The sequence below is a fragment of the Semicossyphus pulcher genome, unplaced genomic scaffold (genome assembly GCF_022749685.1).
Source record: "Semicossyphus pulcher isolate SPU_LCO1_2020_fin unplaced genomic scaffold, fSemPul1.0.p SCAF_10, whole genome shotgun sequence".
NCBI lineage: Eukaryota > Metazoa > Chordata > Actinopteri > Labriformes > Labridae > Semicossyphus > Semicossyphus pulcher.
In genome coordinates, this window is record NW_027211604.1 from 2,901,481 (window position 1) to 2,926,865 (window position 25,385).

The window sequence follows — 25,385 nt, forward strand, 5'->3', positions numbered from 1 at the left end:
CGAGCTTCTTTCAAAACAAACAAGAGAAGCTGTTCTAAGTCAAAAGACTAAAAAAACAAAAATTACAATTAATAAAACAAACACCCTCCTCCCACTGTGGGACTACACACGAGCATGAAGACGTCTGTCACACACACACACTGCCTCCTCTCAGCTGCTCTTTTTACTCTCTCCTGATTGCTGAATGAGTAACAGGTGAGCAGGTGAGCAGGAACAGGTGAGCTTGATCACCTGCAGCAGCAAAGGGACAAAGCAGCACCTGAGGAACACACAGGAGAGAGACACACACAGAAAACACGACACAAAATACACAACACTACGGCACGTAACAATCCCAAAGGGCAATTCAGTTTTTACAGTCCACCCAGACCAAACGTACGTTCACAGCAGCACCACAAGGAGTCTGTCAGAGACAACAAATAAATAAATCAGTACATAGTCAGAGGTGCAAGCCGGCACCCTCGAGTGGCCCCATGCCTGATGACTCACACGAGGGCTGGACAAAAACTTTCACATGGTAAAAAGTTTAAAATCAATAAAAATAAATAAATAAGGCATTCTAATATTAACTTATATTACTGACTGTCTAGGCTTACAGCCGTCACAGCTTCACTCGACTATTCAACTACATCTAAGAGGAAAACATTGTTCTTCTCACTCCACTACATTTATCTGACGGCTCCAGATTTATCCATTAGTTTTTAATCTTTTTGATTCATGAATTTAATGTTTTACATTTAACAACTCAAGATTTTAGGTAAAAAATTTAAAATTAAATAGAAAGGCCAAAACCCATTAACAAATATATAAATAACTCAGATGAAATCTGCTTTAAGTCTATTAAACTTTTCTATATTGCACCTTGACCGTCACTAAAGGCATAATTACACATGAAAATAACTTAAAACCAATTACAAAATAAAGAAATAGTGATGCTTGCTGCCTAGTAATGGGCAGATAAAATAAAATTCAAATAAATATAATTTTATAATGTACAAATGATCAAAGAAGCATACTATATTATTTTCCACTGTTAGTAAAAAGTAGCCGTAAATATAAATCCAACAAAAACTTAGAATTTTTACATTATTTTTGTAAAAAAAAAAAGTGTGTGTGTGTGTGTGTGTCTGTCAGTTTTCTTGAAACCATTATTTCCACCTACCTTTAACATTACTGTTAATATTGTAATATTTTCTCAACATCTGACATATTTACAGGTTTGATTTGGAACTTTTTAAGGTTTTTTTTATCTGCTGCGGTTGAATTACTAGAGGTCTGTCTGAATGTGGAATTTATGAGTGCAGTGTTTACAGTGAGCTGGTCGACTCTCAGACAAAGAGGAGAGACTTCAGAAGAAAAATATTTATGAGTCTCAAAGGGTTAAAAGTCTGTCAGGCTGTGTAGGAGAAATACAACTCGCATACCAAAGCAGTGAGACGCAGCCCCGTGGTGAAGACTGTAATACAGAAAACAGAACCGGACGAGAGATTCACACAGCAAGGAGACCCTGGATGTTACAGAATACTGAACACAAGAAGTGTTCAGTATTTAGTACAGTGTTTTTTTTTTACAGCTTTGTCTCTGAAAATGACGCTATGAAAGTGCAGAAAGTGGACCAGAAGAGTTAATTTAACTTTTGAGCCTTATTTAAGCTTATTTTAACCTTTATGTTATGTTTTACTCGTCAAATATATTTATACTGAACAAAATACAATAATCTTATCTCTATACACAGATATCTGCATGTATGTATTCAGTCAGTAGGTGAGGTAATTTTCAATGTTTGCCGGGAATTTGACAGTACCTTTGTCTGGCCTCGTGACTGCAGACAACAGTTAACCATCCCAGCCCAAGACCTAAGCTGCAAGATGGTCTGAGAGCAGCCACCTACATTGGCCTTTTACTTGTGAGCAGCCAAAGTAGTACCTTTGTAGTAATCACGCTGTTAATTGTTCTCACTTAAACAGATTTTTAAAATATCAGTGAACAAACTTTGAGAAAAATAACTTTTGTGTGCATAGAAAACATGTTATATTTGTACTTTGTGTTTGTCTTTTACATTTTGTTTGTTGTATATCTCTTCTTAAAGCAGTTTTGTGACAGTTCTGACACAACTCTGTTGTTGAAGCTGCTTACCATATTAATTATGACAAACACATAAATCACTTGAGGGGTACTTACAAAAACGTAAACGTACTTACAAATAACTTCCTGAAGATATAACCAAAACCAGTATTTTTCTGAAACCCAAAAATTACCCTTACCTTAACCACTAACGCAAAAATATGATTTTTACCAACAGGGACAAGCCTATTGTCCCCTTATGCACAAGCGGTCCCCAATTAACTGGTCTGAAATTTGGTGTGTGTATGTGTCCCCTAAAGTGGTTTAACACAAGCACACACACTGGCACACACATTCCTTCCCACCAGGACTTTTCTTCTGCCTGTTTCAAAAACGTCCAAGTGTAAACATTCACACCAAACAGGAAATGAACACATTCCTCAGTGTGCTGCAGAAACAATGTTACCTGTGTGCATGTGTGAACGTGTATTTCTGACGTTGTGGAGACATACATTTGTTTACACAGTCACATTTGGGAACCGGTCGTCCTTATGGGGACAAAATGCAAGTCTCCCAAGACGTTAATCATTAATTTTGTGGTAAAGCTGAGCTTCAGGTTAGGTTCCCTCTTAATTAAAGTATTAGTAATATAAAGTATTTACAGTGGCAAGAAACTGTGATTTAAGTAAAGAATCTAAAATGTACACTTGAGTATAGCACTTGAGTAAATGTACTTTGTTTTGTAAGTTTTGTAAAGAAACTCATCATGAAATGAATCTCCTGAAACACTCATATTTATTCATCTACTCAGCTCTATGCCTCCATCTAGTGTTCAATTTGAAGAATTACAGGCAGCTTCAGAGTCTGTTCAACGTCTCTCTTCCAGTATATATACTCCAATTTAACTAAAATTACATATCATCCATTTAGATTATTACTTTAATGTTATATTAACTTTACTCTATACTTTATAACTTTGCTCTCTTATAAAAACTCTTCTCTTGGAAATGACTTTATACTCAAAAAACTGCTGTAACTTTTCTTCTATTGCAAATAAATTTATTAATTTATTAATACTCACAATAAAATATGTCTTTAAATTTGAGTTAGTCTGTAAAAATTACTCTCATAAAATGTTTTTTCCTCAGTTTATCTTTCTCAAAATTAATCTGTTCATTTTTCAGATATTTCCATTTTTTACAGTATATTTGTGTTCTATATATTAGAACTTTTGGAATATTATAATAAATATCATACATAATATATTTTATATAGTTTGTTTAATTTTTACTTAAAACTTAATCTCCTAATGTTTTTTTTATTTTTATCAAATTTGATTTGTCCTTAGTCCTAAGTTACATTTTGATTACCCATCACAGAGGCCCTAACACTCTTGACAGTTACAGTAAAGTATATTTATCAATCATGTATAAGAGCAGATCACAACTTTTCAGAAAGATAGAAACACAATAAAACAGAGTCCGATTTTATTAACAGATTACTTTTATTATAAATATACAGTGTTAAAATGGAATGGTACCTGACACTGCCAGCTGTTTACCGTTTTTTAAAGAAACACAAAATTCAACTGGAGTCTGTGCTGCAGATCTGCAATCATCAAATCACACACACTCAACAGGAAACACAAAAAAAACTCCCACTCAAGTCAAACACCTCGGCAGCCATTTAAGGTGCACACGGGCAGGTGATCATACCGGGAAGCATAGGGGTTGATCTGGGGTTTCTGTTTCAGGGAGAAAAAAAAAATAAACATCAGCTAATGGTGTCAAATGATTAAAAAAAAAAAAGATTACAGAAAGTGACTGAAACATTCATTGGTTCTTAACATCCCACACTTTGTAAAAAAGTGCCACATGTAACATTTTTAACATCAACATATCTCGATGTATTTTTACTGCTGGTGTTTATCCAAATTCAGATTTCCAATAATATCCTTATGCGCTCCCTGATAGAGACTAAGGATTCTTTCCATCTTGTTTCCAGCAAAAGTCACCACAAAGTCATGAATCTGAAAGTTTAAACTGGGCTGGCAGTTTCATCTCTAGAAAAGTGTTATGTTATGTTAAATAATCTGAGGGTTTGTTAATGAATCAATTTTGTCAATGTTTATGTTTCACAATTTAAAGTTTCTTTTCATTTACTTTTAGCTTCTCCGATGTTGAAATTTCCTGAATTTCCTTCCTATTAAACAGTAAACTGACATTTTAAGCAAGATATTTAAAGACGTAGCCAAGACTCAGGGATAAGGATTCATAGATTAATCCAGGTAGTTCAAAAATCTTTTTGACTTTCTATAGCTGAAAACATCCACAGAAAACTAATTTGCAGTTTTCTATGCAAAGATATCATGACAGAAATCACTGGCTCTAACATTTACCATGTAATAATTTGCATTATTTCTTCAACCCTATATAACTGCCACACAGATATCTGAACATGTTAGCTTGACTGGGGGGAAAAGTTTCAATGTTTCATTTAATTTACGGACTAAACAGAAATCGTTATGGTCAATTATTTTCAGCCACCCAAGATCGACATCTACAATTTATTTATTGAGAAAATAATTTGCAGATTAATTGATAAAGAAAATGATCAATGATCTCAGCCATACGTTTCATATCAGTTTCATGACTGTGCTTGTTTGCTGTAGCAGAACAGCCCCCTTTTCCTGTTTTGTGCCATAAAGTAGCTGCTGGAGAGTCTTTTAAGTATATTTCTTTGTATGTTAATATAATGTCACATGTAGCACCCTTTAATTTGATAATCTTTCATTATGAATGTCGTCACAGGATAAATCACATCAGTGAGAACTCAGATGGCCACTAGGTGTCGCTGTTGTTGAGTCCTGTAGGTCCAGTTTGTGGGAGCTGAAGGAGCGTCCTGGGTCGCTTTTTAAACGTGTTAATCTTCCCTCATGTAATCAAACCTTTAAACACAGGATCTATAAAACCTCACACGACTACAGGAGCCGCTGTTCAAGTCAATGGCATGAAGGCTAATGAGCAAATTTAACTTTCATTTGCTTACAAATTTCAGCTCCAATTTTCACTTGTAAGTATCAGGCACTTAATTTTAAGTACTTTACATAAATGCGCAGTGCCGCTCAAAACCGCTGAAGTAGTGTGCAAAACACTGGATATAACAAATCTGTTTGAACATGCATAAGAAAATGTAAACATTTAAATCTTTAACTTTAACAAAGGAAAATAAGAAATAATACCTAAAGAAACCTTTACAAACTAAAGCTTAAATAACCAAAGAAGAAGAAGAACCTATTCGTCTCTCTTACTGGTTTAACATGCTGCTAGACTAGAAGACCTCCCCCCTCCTCTTTAATGACACAGCAGACGGTCAGCCCTCAGTGGCATGTTGTCTTTACATAAACATGCACAAAATAAAATAAAACTAACTAACTAAGGCAAAATGTTCAGGAGAGTCAGACTGAGACACTCAGAGATAAAACTGGTCCAGTGGAGCTGTGGTCTGGCTGGAAAGCTCCCAGCGTGTGAGTGCTGAGGCCGACGCTTTCTTAAAAAGAAACATGTTTTTGTCTTTCTGTAACACTCAGGTGGTGTCGTTCATGTGGGCATGAGAAGAGACATTCACAGAGGTGTACTTGTTCGTTCACACGTAAAGAAAGCTTGATAGCGGAGTTTAAACACTGCCTACTTTCACATTAGATATGGAAGCCGTCAGAGGCAGCCTTATCAATTATTAGCAGAGTCAGACAATGCTGCCAATGTGTCCCAGTGGCCACTTGAGGTACTGCAATGAACGTCAATCAAGTAAACCCCCAACTGCAAAAAAGGTATCTTTTTGCTTAATTAAGAACTTGTAAAAGTTTCTTAAAGTCGAGGACATTGCTTTATTTAATTTGTCATGCAGCCAGTTGGTGATAAGGAACACTAATGAGCATGTGCATTGGGTTTCACAATGAGAGAGTAAAGCCCAACCGTTTGTTCTATGCAACACAAGAAACTTGTATTTAAGTAACAAATATCCAAAACATTGCCGTTAGAAAATTCTGATCAATTAAAGCTTGTTTTCATCCAATACTGTGGGTGGAGGTTGGTGCGTTGAGGTCAACAACTGGTGTCACTAATTCTAAAGTTAGCGCCATTTAGCACTAATAATATGTGCAGTGCAAAAGCAGAAAGATTGACAGAGAAAGAGCAGTTATTTAGGGTCTGTTCTGATGGCACTAAATTCTAACGGCTGAACTTTTTCCAACATTTTAAACAGATAATGAAACAACCAAATTGATGGCTCAGGTTTATGGAGGTGTGAAAGTAGACAGAGTTTGAACTCTGAACAACTTAGTCTTCGAGGAGAGACAATCTAAGTTTTAGAAATCAAGGTTAAAAGACGCCCAGAAGCCGTACAGTTCCTGCGACTGTTTTCTTCTTCTTGCTGGTGTAACATTACTAAATATTGATTTACTGCTAAAACACAAACCTCATGACTTTTCACCCGATATTTTAGTGCGTCCTTTAAGGACTAACGTTTTAGTCTCCAGCCGTGGTCATAAAAACGTTTTCCTTTGAAGGATACGGAGGCCTTTACAGCTCGAGTTGGACGCACTGCACACTGAGCACGCTGAGCAAAACAACCTCTCCGCCATAAATAAAGGTCTATGAACATGATGACGCAGATAGAGACACTAAATATACATAAATCTGTTGTTACGTTATCAGACTTGTTGTGGGATATATGATCTTACTGCAGTAATTAAAATAAGACTTTGTGTTCAGGAAGTAATCACAACAGGAGGAAGTATTTCACCAACTCATGCTTGTTACTGATTTCTCACTTCAAGTGGAGAAAACCGACATCATTGTGAAAAGTGACATTTCTTAAAGCAACGGTCGTATAATACTCTGACTTCACCAGGATGATAAAAGTTAGAGAACAGGTGAGACTGGTGATTTCAGGTGGAGTACATGTGCTTTGGTGCTTCTGCCCAGCTATGATCTACTGAGTATACAATTCATTACTCATGCATTCATTCACAAACAATTCATATCTGTCTCACACGAGGCCAACAGTCCAATACATCAGAAAAAACTGCAAATATTTTCATAACAAGTCAAAGTTTCTTTTAATTTACTTCTTTAAAAAGCAGTTTGAGAATGACGTCAAGACGTAACGACTTGCTGAGATGAAAAACATTTGCAGCTTTATCAATACAAAAATAAAAAACAAAACAACAATATGGCGATGGCTACATAACTAAGAATAAACAGCACCAGTTAATCTCGGTGTCGTAGTTGATTCCACTACTAACATAACAAAACGTTGGCAAATATAAATATGGAAAAAATAAATGAAGCAAGTTTGTACAGTAGGTGTGCAAATCTGATCCAACATCTGTCTGTGGCAGAAAAACAAACACGTAGAAGGAAAGGCTGCGGTTAAAGTGATACCTTGATGTTCTTCATATAACAGCTACACATTTAGTCTGTGATTAATGTTGGCACTTTGCATGAGAAGAAGAAGCAGCCGAGTGGAGCGGTGGATTCGTTTTAATGAAGCCAACATGTTCTTTGGTGAAGCGGCGTGAATGCTGTCGGTTTGATTTCTCATTTTAACCCGGCATTAACGTACAATCTGGATCCGCAGAAACATAACAGTCAGATCCCTTTTGTAAAGACTTTCCTGCTGAGAGGAATCTGAGAAGATTGATACTCTCTCATGTCTGGACAATACATTTTAACCAAGAGACAGTAGGCGGAGCACAAAGCATGGAAGCATGGGGAAGAAGCTAGCCTGCTTGTTTCTAAAGGTAACTCAAGCTACCGGCGTCTCTACGTCGTATTTAATAAAGGTTAGAATCTCACAAGGACGAACATGTAAGTGTAAGAGAACAACAGCCCATGGTTTTGGAGGGAGTGTTTTTAAGGACCAGCACACACTTGTTGGTCACTGGTCCACGTGATGCAACTTTAAGCTTAAAACAGCTTCAAAATGATTTTAAAAAAGGTACACAGGCTTGTAATCGGGAAAATGACGAATCTTGCATTCCCACTCTGCACCCTGAATGCTTTGTCTTGCACTCTGTTGGCTGCGTTGACAGGGTCCCATCCCCCGCTGAAAGTGCATCATTGTTTCAGGACAAACTCCCGTTAACAGTCCTGCACTGGAATTTACTGTGGTGCTTTAGCGGTCGCAAATTGCAGATAAAATACCACTCTTGCATAATGTTGCTTTAAAGAGCCAGCTATCTTTCGTCGGTAGTTGTTGGTTTTTTACCTCTGGATAGATCCAGGCTTTAGCTAGGCTCTGTTTTCCCCCCGTTTCCAGTCTTTGCACTAAGCTAAGCTAACTAGCTGGGAGCTTTAGCTTCACAATCATTATACAAACATTTGAGTGGTACAAAAAAAACTCCCTATCACATCTTTAGGTCCATTGTCTCCGCCTCTTTCTGCTACATCCAGCTGTACAACCATCTTACTGCTAAGGGCGACCATGTCTCCTTTCATCTGTGACTAAGCACGCTTGTTGACACGTTTGCCAACCGACAACCAGCTTCACACCTGGTGTGGGATGTGATCACAATGAGGAGAGCGCTTAGTTACACCAGAGATGAACGCAAACAAGACCCAGATACAAAATCTGTTTAAGGAAAGTCTGGTGATGTCCTGAAGTTTACATGTCAGCATGAAAAAACAACTCGATGTAACTGAAGAAAGAAAGTGTAACCGTGTTAATGGACAAGCATCCTTCCATGCTGTCTACCCAAATGCATGATGGGAGCTGAAGCTGATGAAGCAGGTGGAAATGATGGGAAAAGAAAAGAAGCCTGAGGTAGTTGAATGTTCGGGCTACATGTTCATGTCCGATCTCTACACTCCGATGCTGATGTGATCTGTTGTTGGTTGAACAACCTGAACAGTAGTCGAGATGAGAGCATGACGGTAGGTTAAGGTTGAGGTGGTGGTCCACAGCGGTCTGTACAGTGCAAACAGCAGGGCTGGGTATCTCAGGAAACCTTTGATCAGTTTCTGATTCATGCCAGTTTATAAAAAGTGGATGGAGCCTTTTGATTTGAAAAGTGCAGCACATTGGGAAGAATTTAAACCTGTATTCTTTCTAAAGGGTGTCAAGGAGCGACTTCAACAACTCAGAAAACAGTTTCCAAATGAGTTTATGGTCTCAAGCTTTAGTTTCAAGTCTTCTTCAACACAGCATGATGTTCATTTTGTGATGATGGTCCTATGAAGACCTAAAACAGGTCTTGTTCAGTGTCCTGTTGTTCTAAAAGACACATTTTTCTAGTAAGAACATTTGGTTTGAGCCAGTTTTTCGCTAGCGTCAAATTCAGAATCCAAATTAATATCACAGTTGCCTTGCTAACCAAGCTAGCATTGGCTAAGTAGCATGTGCTCCTCCCCAGCTCCACCCTGTCCTCCAAATATGGTCACTTGTGGCTCCAAAAAGGCAATATGGGGAGCGCCAAAATCCCAAACTTGAAGCTTTATTATGTCACTGCGTTTCATCACAATGACTCCGTCCACTTCTTATAAACTGGATATGAATCAAACCAACATTTGACCCGTGTTTTTGCAGCCCCCCGAGACATTGAAAAGTTGAGAACTTTGGCTTTTCTTGTTGAAGCGTTTATAGGAAACACGTCTACTTTTCCCCTAGTCACAGGAGCTCAGGTCTGTTCCAAAGGCACCCCGCCCTGCTGAGGAGGGAGGGAAACTACAGAGGTCCAACATCAAGGTATCTCTTTAACTGAATGGATTTGAAGCCTGCGATGAAACAGATCGCAGGCTGTTTAAGGCACATGTGTGTAAGAAGAGTTTATATATTTCAGCTAACAAGCAGGACTATAGAAAGGCTTCACTAAACGAGCTATAATGTGAAGACCGAGGAGCTCCAGATAACTTCCAGACACTTTATCAGAAAATAACTATTTCTCTACAGAAGTAGAGTACAATTTAAAAACTACCAAACTACAGTACACTCTAGATGCTAACTCGTGAATCCTTGATGCATAGCATCACCCATAAATGTAATATTGATTTTCTTTTCATTTAGGTAATATGGATCTTATTCAATATTTCTGTGTAACATTGAATAGTGGAGTTAATAGTGTTATGGAGGGTTATGGCAGTGTTTGTTAGAGAGTCTCCGTTTCTTTTTTTACCTTTCAAAGAGACAGAAATGAGAGAAAAAGGAGGAGAAACCGATCCGTGATTGTCATGAGTCTCTGTGTCGTTGTTCCTCTGCAAAGTTAAATCAACGACGTGATCGAAAAGAAGAAAGAGACAAAAACTGGAAACCAGGAGAAGTCAATCAAATGTCATCAAAGATGAAGAAAGAAACATCCCTGCTCCTCGTGTTCAGGCTCACACCTGAGCCGGATCCACCGCTGAAGCATCCGGTGTACAGAACCAAAACCAAGCCCCCGCGTCAAAATGCTAATAAAGAGAAGTAAGGCTAAAAACAGTGCGTGTCCGTGTTTGAGGGCCCGGCTCTCCTCACCTCTGCTGGACCAGGACCAGAGCAGGGGGTGGGATCCGACTGCTCCTGCGCCGACTTCTCAGTTTGACATCGCTCTGTTTCAACCTCCTCCTCCTTCACCTCTTTCTTTACTCCCTCTCCGTTCTCCGTCTCGGTCCTCTGGGGTTCAGCTCTAGATCCCGGAGGAAGAAGCTTTCCAAACCTGGTCCCGTTCAGATCCTCCTCGAATTTCACCTGGAAGGGAGGCAGCCCGAGCAAGAAGGCCCTGATCCTGCTGGGGGAGCTCAGGTCTGCTGGTTCCTCCTGGTTCTTGATCTCCACGTCCTGCTCTCCTCCTCCTCCTGCTGAACTTGCTCCAGAGCTGGAGCGGTCCCCCAGGCTGAAGTCCACGTCCTGCTCCGTGCAGCCAGGTCTAGGTCTCTTGGATGCCGGCTGGTCTGTGTGTCCGTTGAAGGTTGCCGGACTCGGTTCTGGTCCGTCTGTGCTGGGTCTCTTGGCAGGGAAGCGTTTGCTAAGGTTGAGGGGCAGTGCCTGCTCGGGGGGAGGCGTGATGGGGGAGCAGGGGGGCTTGGTGCTCAGGTCCTGGGACAGAGCCTCGGACAGACGCCGTGTGAAGGTCTGGAACTGAGACGAGTCCAGACGAGTCCTCATCAGCTGGCACACCTGAACGCTGCAGTCCAGGTTCAGAGGCAGGACCCGGAGAGGGGGCAGAGGAGGCCGCGTCCTGGCCTCCCGACTGCCTCCTCTCTGGGCTGCTTCGTCCACGTTGCACCCCGAGCAGCGGTTGTGTTGCTGGTGGAGCGGGTGGGGCTGGAGCTGGTCCCCGCTGGGTTGAGGTGTATCCGGGCTTCCGGTTTTGGGCTGGAGGGTGTAGATGGTGGGAAGGTGCTGGGTCGGGTCCTGAGGCGTCAGAGCCGGGCTCTCCAGGCCTCTCTGGAGGGTGATGCGGTTCCTGAAGACGTCCAGGGGACACACACCTTTGATTGGACTGAATCCGCCGAGAGATCCTCCGACGAAGTGACGAGGCAGCGTGGAGAGGAGCACACCTGGAGCCGGAGCGGCAGACTCCCCTCGGTCTGGCTTCAGCTCCTTCAGTTTGGGCTGGAAGGGGAGGAAGGGTGTGGACATGGGGGAGAGGTCGGGGGTGAGGGGCATGTTGGCAGGGAGGATAGCCGGCTGGATGGGCTGCAGAGAGGGAGGAGAAGAAAACGGAGGTCATGCATAGTGGCAAAGTTGTTACTTAGTTTATTCTGACTCAGAGGTTCAAACGTTTTGGAACTGCTTCAGACAATCAACTCGTTCTGCGCGGTAAAAAAAGAACTGTAGAATCCGGATTATAAGACGTAGTCTGTTTTTTGGGGTGTCCCAGGGGGCAAAAGGTTTTATTGTAGCTTTTTAAGTTAAAAGTTATTTCAACACTATTTCAATTTGTTTTGAAACACATTAAAAACACTCACATTAAAATCTGTTTGTACCATGTACAGTTTGTAATCCTGCTAGCTACAGGTGCGGGAGTTGAGCTCAGTTGGCGGCTGCACTGGCGATCATGACGGCGCACGTCCGTGACGAAGCTTTAACTAGATCATGGCGCCACGGTCTGAGTAAAGTCCCGTAACACAATAACATAACTCTCTCTGCATGTTTATACTGGTACATACTGGACGCAGCCCACTTTGTAGATGAAGAAAATGTATTAAAACTGCGTCTTACACACCAAATGTTACGGTACTTTAGCTGTTGCAGTCTGCTTTACAGCTGCGGGTAGAAGCAGTAAACTTCTTTTACATATGTTTCCAAAATATGTAAAAAATTAGACCCAGGTATAAAAATACCAGAATCATCCTTCACATTTTGACATTTACAGAAGATTGCTGTCAACTTTTCCATTTTTAAATTTCCCTGAAAGTTGTCCAATGAATAAAAGTAGCTGTAGACATTTTCAGTGTCTTCTTGCTGATATAAACTGTTTGATGCAGTCAGTGGTTAAATGCATTAATACTTAAACAAAGAATCCACCTTGTTCTTATAGTAACGTGATTCATCTCCTTCCTGCTTTGGCATTTAAATGTTAAACTGGAACTTTCACACACACTTGATATTGCAGAAGCTTTAGGTGAAATGCTGCAGACTGCTCTCCCTAACCAGCAGAGGGAGCCTTACCTGTTCTGTTCTCTGTTAATATTAAATAAAGGTTTTGTGATTCAAAGCTTTGTGTTGTCCTGCTGCACTCAGCAGGTCTGTTTACATCAGTGACTCTGAGCACAGAGACGTTTAAAGCTTCAGCTGTAGTTTTGTTGAGCGTTTAATGCACTAATACCTGGCACTATTTTGATATTACTTGAAGGTGACGATATGTTGATTATTTGTGCATTAATGTCCCCTGCAGCACAGTACATGAGAGTACTGAGTAGTTACCCTGTGTGTGCTGCTGGCTGCTGCTCCTCCTCCGGCTCTGACTGGAAGCAGAGGACTCTGCTGCTGACACTCAGTCGCTGCTTTGGCTTTAGCCTGCTGCTGAGCCAGCAGTTTGGCCTGAGCGATCAGCGTGGCCTTGTTTCGTGTTCCCGGCGGCCGGCCTCGACCCCGCTTCACCACCACGATGCCGTTTGGGTTCACGATCTGATGGGGAGACGAAAAACAGCTGTAACTTTCTGTCATCTTAAAGCTCACTGAGAGGGCGGTGCATCTTTTCCTTTGCACTTTAACTTAAAGCACATTGAGTTAATGTCAGGACATGCATGTTATCACTTACAGTTCGAGGCAGAGAAGCAGCAGCTGCGATCTTCTTCTCCTTGGCTTTGGGTCCTGGTTTTCTGCCTCTCGGAAGCGGTTTCCTCCCTCGGATCCCTTTGGGTTTCGGAGGCAAAGGGGTGTCTGGGATTTTGAACTCTGCTCCTCCTCCTCCTGATCGGAGGTGCTCTTCATAGGAAAGCATCAGCCTGAGACACACAGACACATGGTTACAGGAGGCCTCATGCATGTAGTTTCACATCAGAACCGTGTTGTGGTTGTGTCTGTCTGACCTCTCGTAGTGTCTCCTGGTGCAGGTAGCAGCGCTGGTGCTGCCGGGACATCCTCCCAGCTCGTTATAAACCACTTTCCACAGACGGTCATTTGTCACCTGTGATATAAGAACACACAAACATGAAGGTGATCAGCTTTGAAACCCGACAGTCCTGCAGAAAAGAAACATGTTTGCAGGACAGGACTGACAGTTAATACGAGGGCTGGGGCGACTCGTCGACTCAATCGATAACAGAAATACGTCAACTTGTATAAAAAACTAGTGCAGAGTTAAGAGCTGGAGCACAGTGAAGTTATGGCGTGCAGAACAGTCTTTCAGCTCCGCTCGTACTTACTGTCACTCTGCCGCTCTCTCCCTCTCGTACTTCCCTGACCACTCACTCAATGCACACTGCTCGACACAAGTTACGAGAGGAGAGGAGAGATGCGTTCAGGTACAGTCGGAAAAAACTGAACCTTTTAATAGAGGGGAGGGGAGGAAGTAGGCCTCTATAACGTTGTAGCTCACCATGCTCCTTTTTTCTAGTATCTGACAAAAGTCTATTATTATTATTATTACTGATTTTTATCATTATGAACATCGTCACACAGTGACGTGGAAATTCGAGACTAATATATAATTATATATATTATTATATTTTGAATTTAAACTACAAAACAAATGTAAATGTGATATCATCATTCAAAGGGAGGGAGATCTTGGGAAGCAAATAATGACTATAAATAAATCCGTTTATTCAAACACTTTAACCGAGTTTGTTTACAAGACATTCAGTCAGAACTGATCCATAAAGCAAACAGTGAAGTGCATCTTGTTATGGATGGGGAAGACATCACTTTATGGAAACGCTTATCTCCTCCAGTGCATGAAGAATGCAGCGTTTTACCGATTGGTTTTCGGTTACAAACAAATTGCAGCCAAATTTAAACCTCGGACTGGACTGAAACGAAATTAAACAAGAAGCGAAAATGAATTTAAAGCTAAATTAAGAGCCCGCTCCAATTGTTCCTTAAATCAGCATCTCTCTCTTCATGTCAGGGCCAGCCCGATACAGATGTGAGCCCCAGTGAAACCTCCTGAATGTGATCAAGAGGAAGACGGACGGTCACAAGCCATCGAACAAAGAGCGGCCTAACGTCACCCAGCAGCAGAACAGATTTTTGCAGGGGTCTCTTGTGTTTTTACATCTGTGTGTTCTGCTTCCCAGAAGGCCAAGCGTTGAGGAAACAGTTACATACATTAGACAGTGTGTCATTAGGGGTGTAACACCGTGTAGTATAGTGCAGCATTGTTCAGCATGAAGCTCTCTGCAGCACAGTGGGTGAAACAGGCGGCACAGTCTCACAACAAAAGGCCTGTTTCTGTCCTGTCTGCCTGGTTTTGTTCTCTCAGCACTTCACAGTAAATCATTTCATGTAACAGTTCATCAAACAAGCCACATTTTTCATGGTTACTGATGTATCTTGGAGTTATACATCTGAGTAACTCACCTTCTTGTATCCTCCGAGTCTCTTGACCACCGAGTACATGAGGAAGAGGTTGACTGAGGACAGAGAGGATGAAAACGGTTAACAGTCAGCAGCAGAGACGGCGAGTGGAAACAGACAGGATATAAATGAAGAGCAGGGAGCAGATACAAACGCTAATCAGGCTGTAATCTGCATTTAATATGTGCGTGATGACTGAACATTTACATCCAGATGAAACTGTGTTTTTATGTTTTCATGTCTACAGTTGCAGCTTTCATCCTGATTAACCAGATCAGATGAAACTTTAATGATCTCAGAGACGAGAGCGGAGATCAGGTCTGACTCATTCCTCTTCAGGTAGCTCCACCTTTACAAATCTGTTCCACAGCCGCTCTACATGTTCTCTACATATCAAACACAGAAAGTTTAACTCACTACTAAATACATCGAATACTTTATAAAAGCATTATATCTGTTTTTAAATGGAAATAACGTTGAAATATTAAACAGCTGACTCAATAATTGATGTGATAAAAAAGCAACACTGAACCTAAAATTAATTAAATATGACTAAAAAACAGTTTTCTTTCAGGACAGGTCGAGAAAATTGAGGTGAGGTTATAAATATTAAACAATATTATCATTTATGAACTAATCGTGGAATTGATCAGATTAAAGTGTAATCATCAGAAAGCTGTTCGGCTTTTTAAATGTTCAAATGTTTCTGTGAAAATAACATTTTGTTCGTTTGTCGTCCTGTGATGGAAACGTAGCGTTCGTTATGCTGCGACAGAAACAGGTGACTGTTGTTGTTGTCTGCTCCGGTCAGGACGCTCGTTTAATCTTGATGGTTAAATTTGAAGTGAAAACGTCTTCTGAGGGGTCGCAGCCCGATGAGTCAGACACATCCAGAGCAACGATGGGAGGAAATAAACCTGCGACCTTCTTCCATTTGTCAAATGTCAAATGTCTCTGTTTGATTTAAGCTTTTAGAGAAACAGGGAAAGAAAGAATAAAAAGATGGAAAGAAATAAAGAGGAAAATAGGAAGACGGACACAAAGAGAGATAGAGAGAAAAGGAAAGGAGAAATAGAGTTGTAGAAACAGGGACAAAAAGGACAGAAAGACGACAGGTAGGAAGGAAGGAATAGAAAGAAAGACAAACGAAGATGGAAGGAGGGAAATAAGAGACTAAAAAAGATAAAACAAAAGGACAAAAAGGAAACAAAAATGGAGAGATGGAAAGAAAATGCGAGAGACAAAAAAGAAAAGAACCGGCAGAGGCAGAAAAAAGAGGGAAAGATAGAAAGGATAAAATAACAGAGGAAAAAGAGAAAGAAAGAGACAAAGAAAGATAAGGGCAGAAATAAAGAAAGAAAAGACTAAAAGCCAGTAGAGAGAGAGAAAGAGAAGAAGAAACATCCAAACAAAGAAGGAGAACGGCGTCTCTCACTCTTCTTGAAGCCGAGGTTTGGGACTTTGTGGATGGGCGAGCCGCTTCGGTCCATGAAGGAGAAGAGCTGATCCAGGAACAGCTGCTCCTCAGGGTGAGGGAGCCAGCTGCCCTCACAGCCCACCTCCACGCTGCCCATCACGTTCTCCTGCAGGGAGGGACACTTCATTATTACAACACAATACTACAACGTATAACATGTATACTATAGCATGTCGTCGAACCCGCTCTCTCCTGGCTAAAGACAAAAGTGTTTGTTACACATAAAGAACAAACCTTCATCCTCTCGATCCAGGACTCTGATTGGCTGGAGGTCGGGGACTCTTTGCCGTCTCGTCCTCTCCTCTTGCGAGGTCGTCCTCGAAGACTGAGAGACGGACATCCTGCAGGAAGAGATACGAACAACAGCAGACATGAAGGTTCAGCAAAATGCAGGAAACTATGTTTAGATTGTTGTTGTTATTTAGTGTTTGTTAAACAACAATTCGTCTGAGCAGAATGACACTAAAGACGGATGTTCAAAAGTCCCAGATTCAACTGACTCAGTGGTAAAATCTTTGGGGAAAACTTGGGAACATGCAGGAAGTGTTATCCAGTACAGAAAGGCTTGTTAATGAATGAATCTGCAGCAATAGTCCATCTGTGATTCCGGCTCTGATTTCCCTGAAACACTCACTGAACTGCCAGGAGAAGCTGGCGTTGTTCTCCAGCGTCGGGTGGTTGAAGGTGTCCCTGCAGTACATCAGACGGGTGCTGGGCGACGCCTTGACTCCTCCCAGGGCGACCAGGTAGGGGTCCTGCATCCCCGGCCCCCTCGCTGCATCCTGGATGCGTCTCTGCAGCGAGCGGAAGCGGCAGTACTGCGGGTAGCTGAGCACTTTGATGCCGTGGCGCTCCAACTGCTCGTCTGAGAGGAAAAGAAACACGTGAAAATCAAAAGTCCGGCTGTGGCTTTGAGGATCTTCAGCTGGAGAAAACTGGAGGATCAAATGTTCGGAACACAAATGATCGGACACTTGGTGTAAAGTTAGCCAGGATGTTACCCTCAACTACCTTACTCTGCTATGTTGCAGTAGCTTAATGTTTAGTGATAACTTGCTACCATAACTTGCTCTACTAGGCTTTTATTCTGACACATCTGCAGGAAGGATTAAGTTTGATTGATGTTAGAATAACACAGACCAAATGAACAGAAGCTCTTACTGTCAGTTTTGTCTCTGAGCGGCTCGCTGCTCTTGATGAGCGTGTTGAAAGCGTCGTTGGTCTGTAGAGGTTTGTGGAGTCCGTTTGTCCCGCAGGGCGGCAGCGTCTTCAGGCTCCAACCTGCTGGCTCCACACACGACCATCGCACCAGGTCCTCCACCCGCAACACCATCTTCCTGGACACCGCCAGCACCTCATCCTAAACACACAGAGAGGGCCGGTCACAAAACAGACTTCAGGACAAACACTGACTGACCACGTTGAAGCTTCAGGTGTTCCCCGTCTTCTTCAGGTTTATAATAAAAACTGTATCTTTGTATTTTCTGAACCTGCACATCAAACCTGAAATAAAAGAACTTCAATGATTCACTGAAGGAAAAAATATGTTTTAAGTTTGATATAAATGAAAAAGTGGATAAACACTAAAAACTTTGAGTTTTTACTAATAAATGCATTTTTACTTACTGTTTATCACATTATGAATGAAAGTCTGTATAACAGATAATAGATGAACGGAGCTGTTAAAAATGTTGCCGCGCTCATGAATCACCTTCAGTTCTCACCTTGTGCTCGGAGCAATAAGCTTAACGAGCCTGAGCCGGTGGTGCAGTGGGCTTTTTCTGCCCTGCGTTTTGCCTTTCAGACTGCTACAGACCGCCTCCACCAAAACCAATAGTCCAGCAATCACAAGAACATCAGCATGCTGGACACACGAGCGTGAACATTTACACGAGGGCACAAAAAGAGCTGCAGAGTGTGAGCGATGAAGCGAGGGAAGTAACTCTTTAAATTCTTTTTTAAAAGGTGCTTCAGTGTTTAAATATTGTTCGGTTAATATCATGACATTAAAACAGGTTGTTTAACCATTTGCCTCCCAGCTTTACTCCATAACATCTCTCTAATCAGTTTTTACAAATAAATCTTTCTAATCATTTCATTACATCTCATATTTGCTTCATGAGCTACGACAGAAAGACACCAGTTTATATGTTCGTATTTTTAGTCGTAGATAAAATTAGGCAGCTGAATACGAGGTCTCTAAAATTAGCTCCACCTCAACTGACGTTAAAGTAGTGCTCACATATTAATACAACGTGTAACACGTACAGAGGCCAGTCTGCAGGATTAGTATTTTACCTTCAGTTATTTTTGCTGCCAATTTATTTATTTGTGTATTTATTTCTGTCAGCATTAACAATTTCTCAACACCAGAAAACACATAGAAGTTAAATGGAGATAACACATAAATACATTTAGGGATTAAACCAAGCGAAAAGGTGCAGGCTGAAGTTTGGGCTTATTATGCCTGACCTTGTTACATTACATTCTCTGTTAGGCAGCTCTTTAACTACTAACAATGCAGAACACAAGTTTATAACTTCATACTAAACAAGTAAGAAGAAAAAAAGACACAAACATTAGTTTCAATCTTTAAAAAAAACAACTGTCAGAACAAATTATGTTTCATGTGTTTATCACATTATTATTTAAAAATGTACAGGTGAACTAAAAAGTCTTTATCAAAGCTTTTCCACAGGTTTATAACTTTGACACATTTCTGCTTTAAAGTTGAGGTGAAATGAAAAAATGTAAATCCTTTTAGATCACAATATTACCGATCATTTTTCCTTCCGGTAAAACTAAATTTCACGCGTGCTTACGTAAGTTAGCACCAAACAATTTCAACCAATCAATCTGCAGCATTTAGCCGCAGAGCACCAAGAACGCTCGGTCAGTTAGCTAGCTACTGCGCTGTGGAGAACGTCTGTCTACGCCCACTTCTCAACCATCAAATCAAATCCCTCTAATGATATGTCCCGCCTGCACGTCCTGTTTCACTCGGAAATACGTCACGAAACGGAAGCTAGATACTCTGGAAATGTTTCAGCTCGACTTTAAATGTGTTCTTACCTTTGTTTTTACCTGTTCCCTTTACTTCATACATTCTGTCTCTAATTTCAAACAACCTCTGAATACAGTGAGGAAGGAAGTTATTTTGTGCTGAGTAAATTATCGGTGCAGTTTTAAGTTCAACTAAACCATAACATTTTGGGGCCTGTAAATTAATAACGTAAAGTTGTAAAAAGCAGAGCAGAGAGTTTATTCATCTGAAACTTTTACTTCAGGTAATTATCCAAACACGTCTTCATCGCTGCACGTTGTTACACGACATTCAAAACCGAAAGAGAAAGTAAAGTCAGTGATCACTGGACGGAAACTATTTCATGCATCTGTAAATAACATCAGCCTTTAGTCTTTGGAGTTCATAATGAAGCCTGATATGAGCTCAGGTGGGAACGAAAACCAGCCAATGGGGGAAATTTGCTTCGTTCAAGATGGTGGGACTTCATTCAAAATCACATCAGACAACGTTTACAGCTCTTTTAGTAAACAATTAAAACAATATGACAAAACTGTCAACATTAAGCTCTCCTTTTGTGGCGACTTTTCATTTGTCCTGCTTGTTTGTACTGTTCATTTAATATGTATATATAAGTTACCACTGCTTCTTCTGTAAGCGACAGGCTCCGTATTCCAGAAAGACTCTTTAATGTCTTTGCCAGGGATTAAAGTTAAGGCTTATTTTGGCAAATTAAAGAACATGTAACCCGTCTTCAGGAGCTTAACAATCAAATTGCATGTGTTGTTATTTCCTGTAGAACCACAACAAGGTTCTGATTCAGCTAATTGGATGAAAAGTGGCTATTTTAGGGTAACAAAGTTTGTGAGTATTTAAAGAAACAGTGTTTAAGTACTGCAGACTGACCGCTGCAGCAGAGGACTCTGCGTCTTAGAAAGCCGGTGTAAAATCTGCAGCAGTGTTTAAGGGACGCAGAGTCGATCAGCAGCTCGGAAACATGTCAGACAATAAAAATACGTCAGTGAAACTGTAACTCAGATGTTTTAAACCCCTTTCCCACCAAAATGTAGCACGTTGACGCAGGTCTTTCAGACACGGGAAGACCCGCTTATAAATGCTGATTGTCTCTTTTCCCATTGCCAGTGAAGTATCCTACTTTCAGTCTCTTTTCTGCTGCGTCACCGTCTGTTACAAACACGCCCAAAAACAGGGTTAGTAACCAGTGAAGTTACGGTGGTTAGGTCTTTATTGTATCTGTCACTCAATCAGTCTGTTGATCAAATGTGGAACGAGTGCTGCTCGGACGGAGACGGGCTGAATTTGTAGCTGAGATGACGAGGAGTCGCAGAAGTTACCGACGGAGCATAGCATCGTACCGGAAAGGGAGCAGAGATTAGCGTGCCGACACGGGTTTAGTGTTCCCATCAATGCCGATCGGCACTGAGGCGATAATGACTCGGGTCTACTGCAGAGTCATGTGACCCGGGTCTGAAGCCTTTCCCATGAAGCAAGAAAGCCAGTTAAGTTAAGCCAAAGACAAGAGCTGAGCAGCTACACATTAACATTTCCTTTTTCCCTCTGATTGATATTTGTTGTTGTTTTTATGGCTTCAGTCAGAGTGATAGTGATAGTGATCGTGTAGCAGCCAATTAAAGTGGTTATAGGACAGCTGAGTTATTTTTTGAGGTTATAGCAAGAATCAGGTCCAAGGAGTTTAAATGTTCTACAGCTCATTCAATCTCTCATCAATTTAGCTTCTATTTCCTCACATACAACATTAATCTGATTTGTATTCTTGCTCAGAGATGTCATTTATGAGCTTTTTAATCAAAGCAGATGAACAGCAGCTCATTTAGATCTGCAGTTAAAATCCTGCTAAACTGAAAACAGCAGAATGTTACACTTCTCTTGCTCTTGTTGCTGCTTTACATTTCCTTTATTAACACGTGTGAACGTGACAAACTGCTCACCCAGTTTAAAGTTCCTCCCGTTCCAGTTTGTCAGCTGTGATCTTGTTTAGTCCTCGAGGCAAAGACGACAGAAACCAACACCCCCTCCCCCGACCACAAAAAAACCCTCCACCTCCTCTGGAGCTCAGCCAGGTGGGAGCTCCCCACATTCCTGCTCCTGCAGCAGCCAGGTGTGAGCTCATTCACAACTCACAGGGTCGATACACAGGGAGGGTCTGCAGGAGGTCGAATACACACTTTTTATCTAAATATTTTAAAAGTTTTGCCCTCATGAAGTCTTGATTTTGCTGACTGAAGCCGTCGTCTGGGTGACTGCACTTAATAAAAAACCCCGCCCAGAGGAGTTTAAAGCTATGTCAGTAAACGATACCTGCACGTGAGTCCTTTTGTTCCCAGGCTGCACATTGTCACTCCCAAGTTCAGTTGCCAAAATATGACGCTGTAGGTACATACATATGAAAGATAAGTAACCGTTTAACGCACTTGGTGCCTATTAAATTTAATATTTTATGCTCCCCGGTTCAATCGGCATTCAATAGCCCCTTTCACACATGCACTCCTGATAAATTCCAGAAAATGTCAAGACAGACCCCTGACATCTTCCAGAGCCAATTTTCAATTTCAATTTTAATTTTATTTCGGTTCATTTTCAATAGACAAAACAAAATGCAAACATAGAAAATAAAAGCACCATCAAAATTTTTAGTAATGAACCGAAAGGGTGTAGGCATATCAAAAAACCTGCTAACACCCGGCTTTTTAGTTTAATGGGAAAGGCTACATTCAGCATTCAGACCCGGGTCACATGACTCTGCAGTAGACCCGGGTTATAATCGCCTCGGCTCCGATCAGCAATGATGGGAACACAATACCCGTGTCGACAGGCTAATCTCCGCCCCCCTTCCGGCGCGATGCTATGCATCTGCGACTCCTCGTCATCTCAACTACAAACTCCGCCCGTCTCCGTCCGACCAGCGCTCGTTCCAGATTTGTCCGCGCCGAGTTTGATAAACAGACTGAATGAGTAACAGATACAATAAAGACCTAACCACCGTAACATCTTCACTGGTTGCCAACCCTGTTTCAGCGTTTGTGACATCAGACGGTGACGCAGCAGAAAAGAGACCGACAGGAGGATACTTCACTGGCTATGGGAAAAGAGACAATCAGTATCTATAAGCGGGGCTCCTCGTCGCCAACATGCTAAATTTCGGTGGGAGAGGGGTAACAGAGACAGAAAACCTTACACGCTCACATTCACACCTACGGTCATTTTAGAGTCCCCACTGAACCTAACGAGCGTGTCTCTGACCGTGGGAGGAAGCCGGAGTACCCGGAGGGAACCCACGCATGCACGGGGGAAACATGCAGACTCCACACAGAAAGACCCCCAATGTCCGAATCCGGGATTGAACCAGGAACATCCTAGCTGTGAGGCCACACTGCACCAACGTGCCGCCTTATACGAAGCATCCCAAACCTTTCTGGAATCATGTTTGTATGTTAGTTGATGCTAGAGATCTTTAAAGATAAAGGTCTTTCACATGACACTCGAGACACTAAAACTGAACTCTATATTAAACTAACTGCTCTTTAGAAGGCTCATTTTTCCAGCAGGAAAATAAAAACCTCATTTCAAAGACTTCAACAGTGGAAGATCTAAGTTGAAAATGTGGAAAATTTGGTTTCAGACAAGTCATAGGATTTACATTTGGGTAATACATTAGTCTCATTCCCAAAAGGGGGATTTTCTTCTGAGGGCTGAGCTGCAGCCGCATGAGAGCGGCGATAATCAAAAACACTCTGCAGCACACGCAGACACATCTTACACTGCTTCTATCACTGCAGTTTAAACGGTCTATTTAAAGACCTTTGATTTATTCTCTTAAAAAGCAGATCATTTAATAACCACAGAGAGAAGGTTTGTTTGGAAACAATTATAAATGACACGTTACTAAACGTTAACTTGTTTAGGCCGAACAGGTTTGGATAAAAAGGCGTCCATGTTCTGAGACGAGGTTATTAATAGATGCTGTTAAAGCAGATTATATTAGGCAAACATTTAAGTCTATTACAAGTCCACAGGAATAACTCAAGCACATGTTGTATCCTGTTATAACTTACTGCAGATGATCAAACGTAAGCACAAGTCTTTTACGTCATTTATCTAAACTTACTAAACCGGCAAGTTTAGCATTTTAGTTATTTTAAATTATAATGAAAATATAAGGTAATAAAATCTGCCACAATAATCATCAGTTACTTGTTTTTTTCTCCTGTGTGTCACATCCTGTCATGAATACGGCCTTATAGAAACGTTTTCATGTTTTTGTTTCTTTCTTTATTAAAAATGGTTAAAAAAAAGTTATTTCCTCTTAATTAAATAAAAATAAATCAGATATAACAGTCTATAAAACAAAAGAATAAGAATAACCAACGACTGAAACATCATCCAAAGTAGAGATGAAGAAAGGAAGAGGAGCTGTTCTCCACCATGACCTCTGACCCACCTCTCCATGCTCCCTGGTGCGGCCCTTCGGCGTGTCCTCAGGCAGGAAGTACAGCCTGGCACTGGCTAGCTGGTGGCGCCGCGTCTGGTCCTCCCACAGTAAGGTCACCTGCAGAAGAAGAAGAGGAAGACTTTTAACTTTTAAATTCCTCCGTCACAGGAATATAACGTCCTGCAACTGTCAGTGTAATTAAACACCTGAAAAGACTCAAAAATGCAAAATAATCAAGCTAAAAACAGTTACACTGACAGATCGGCAGAAACTTTAAAGTAATTTATATATGTGAGGGCAGCGTAATGTGGTGGGATTATTCTTCGCTTACTTGTAACGTCGTACGTGTATTCTGGGTTGCGACACATTTATTATTATTATTTATTAGTTTTAACATTGATAACAAGTCAGATAAAGCAATAGTTTCTTAATGAGCAAAGAGACATAATCATAAATACTGGAAAGCACGATTTTCTTTTTATAGCCCATGTTATTAATGAATGAATGACTTGAAGCTCACAAAGAAAACCATTGTTGGACTTTGGAACTTTCCGACTTGCACGTGAATGCAGCATAAATCTAGATGCAAAAAGAAACGGGAAACAGCTGGAGGGACAAACAAGCAAACAGGAAAATACCTGACAGAAAGACAAAGATTCTGTCCAAAAAACACTCAGAGACATGTGAGCGGGCTGAGCGGGCTGACGGGTGGAGTTACAGTGTGAGGTGACCTGAAGCAGAGCAGATGGAGCAGGTTTGGAGGTCAGACGTGATTTTTGGCTGAATCACGTCGAGACGTTTCAACATCTGCTGCTATTTTGGGAGATTTTATTGTCTGGTTTTATTTATTCTTCCAGAAGTTTGTTTGACCGCACCTGGGCCGCTCCTACAGCAGGTAAACCACACTCTACTGCCAGGTTTACTTCAGTTTGAGCTATTAAAATGGGTGAAATAGTAAAGTTTGCTCTTTTGTGGTCCAGCAGAACTGACGATAGTAACTAATGCTAACATTTTAGCATACAGGAATTAGCAGCTAGCATACTTAGCATTGTGCTAATTACGTTAAGCTGAAGAACAGGACCTAAAGTAGTTAATAATGCAGGAAAATTACGGGTCTCATCAGAATTATTCCACTGTTTGTTTGCACAAAATGAAAATCACTGAGTCATCGTTCCTACAGGATCCTGACAGGGACAAAAAGTTTGCAAAAAAGTGACAATGAATAAAGCAAAATATAAATCTTTAGATCCAAGTTATCACTCTGCTGGTCCTGGTTTTGATTAATTAATCCAAAGACTTCACGTCCTTCATTATAATCAGTCACTGCCGATAAAATCTGATCAACCTAA

The 25,385-nt window shown here is 41.1% G+C and overlaps 1 protein-coding gene across 1 annotated transcript in view; it reads right to left on the reverse strand.

The window, feature by feature from the left end:
• Positions 1–10,455: 10,455 nt before the first annotated feature.
• The window catches only part of LOC138599597 (AT-rich interactive domain-containing protein 5B), a 28,702-nt gene continuing 13,772 nt past the window's right edge, over positions 10,456–25,385 (reverse strand). Inside the window, exons 3-12 of the mRNA XM_069671342.1 lie at positions 24,046–24,153; positions 17,705–17,903; positions 17,178–17,408; positions 16,778–16,884; positions 16,502–16,649; positions 15,070–15,122; positions 13,578–13,675; positions 13,307–13,493; positions 12,970–13,173; positions 10,456–11,739 (exon numbers count right to left, since the gene is read on the reverse strand). Coding sequence (XP_069527443.1) covers positions 10,531–11,739; positions 12,970–13,173; positions 13,307–13,493; positions 13,578–13,675; positions 15,070–15,122; positions 16,502–16,649; positions 16,778–16,884; positions 17,178–17,408; positions 17,705–17,903; positions 24,046–24,153 — 2,544 coding nt within the window. The 3' untranslated portion in view covers positions 10,456–10,530. The remainder of the gene's footprint in view (positions 11,740–12,969; positions 13,174–13,306; positions 13,494–13,577; positions 13,676–15,069; positions 15,123–16,501; positions 16,650–16,777; positions 16,885–17,177; positions 17,409–17,704; positions 17,904–24,045; positions 24,154–25,385) is intronic.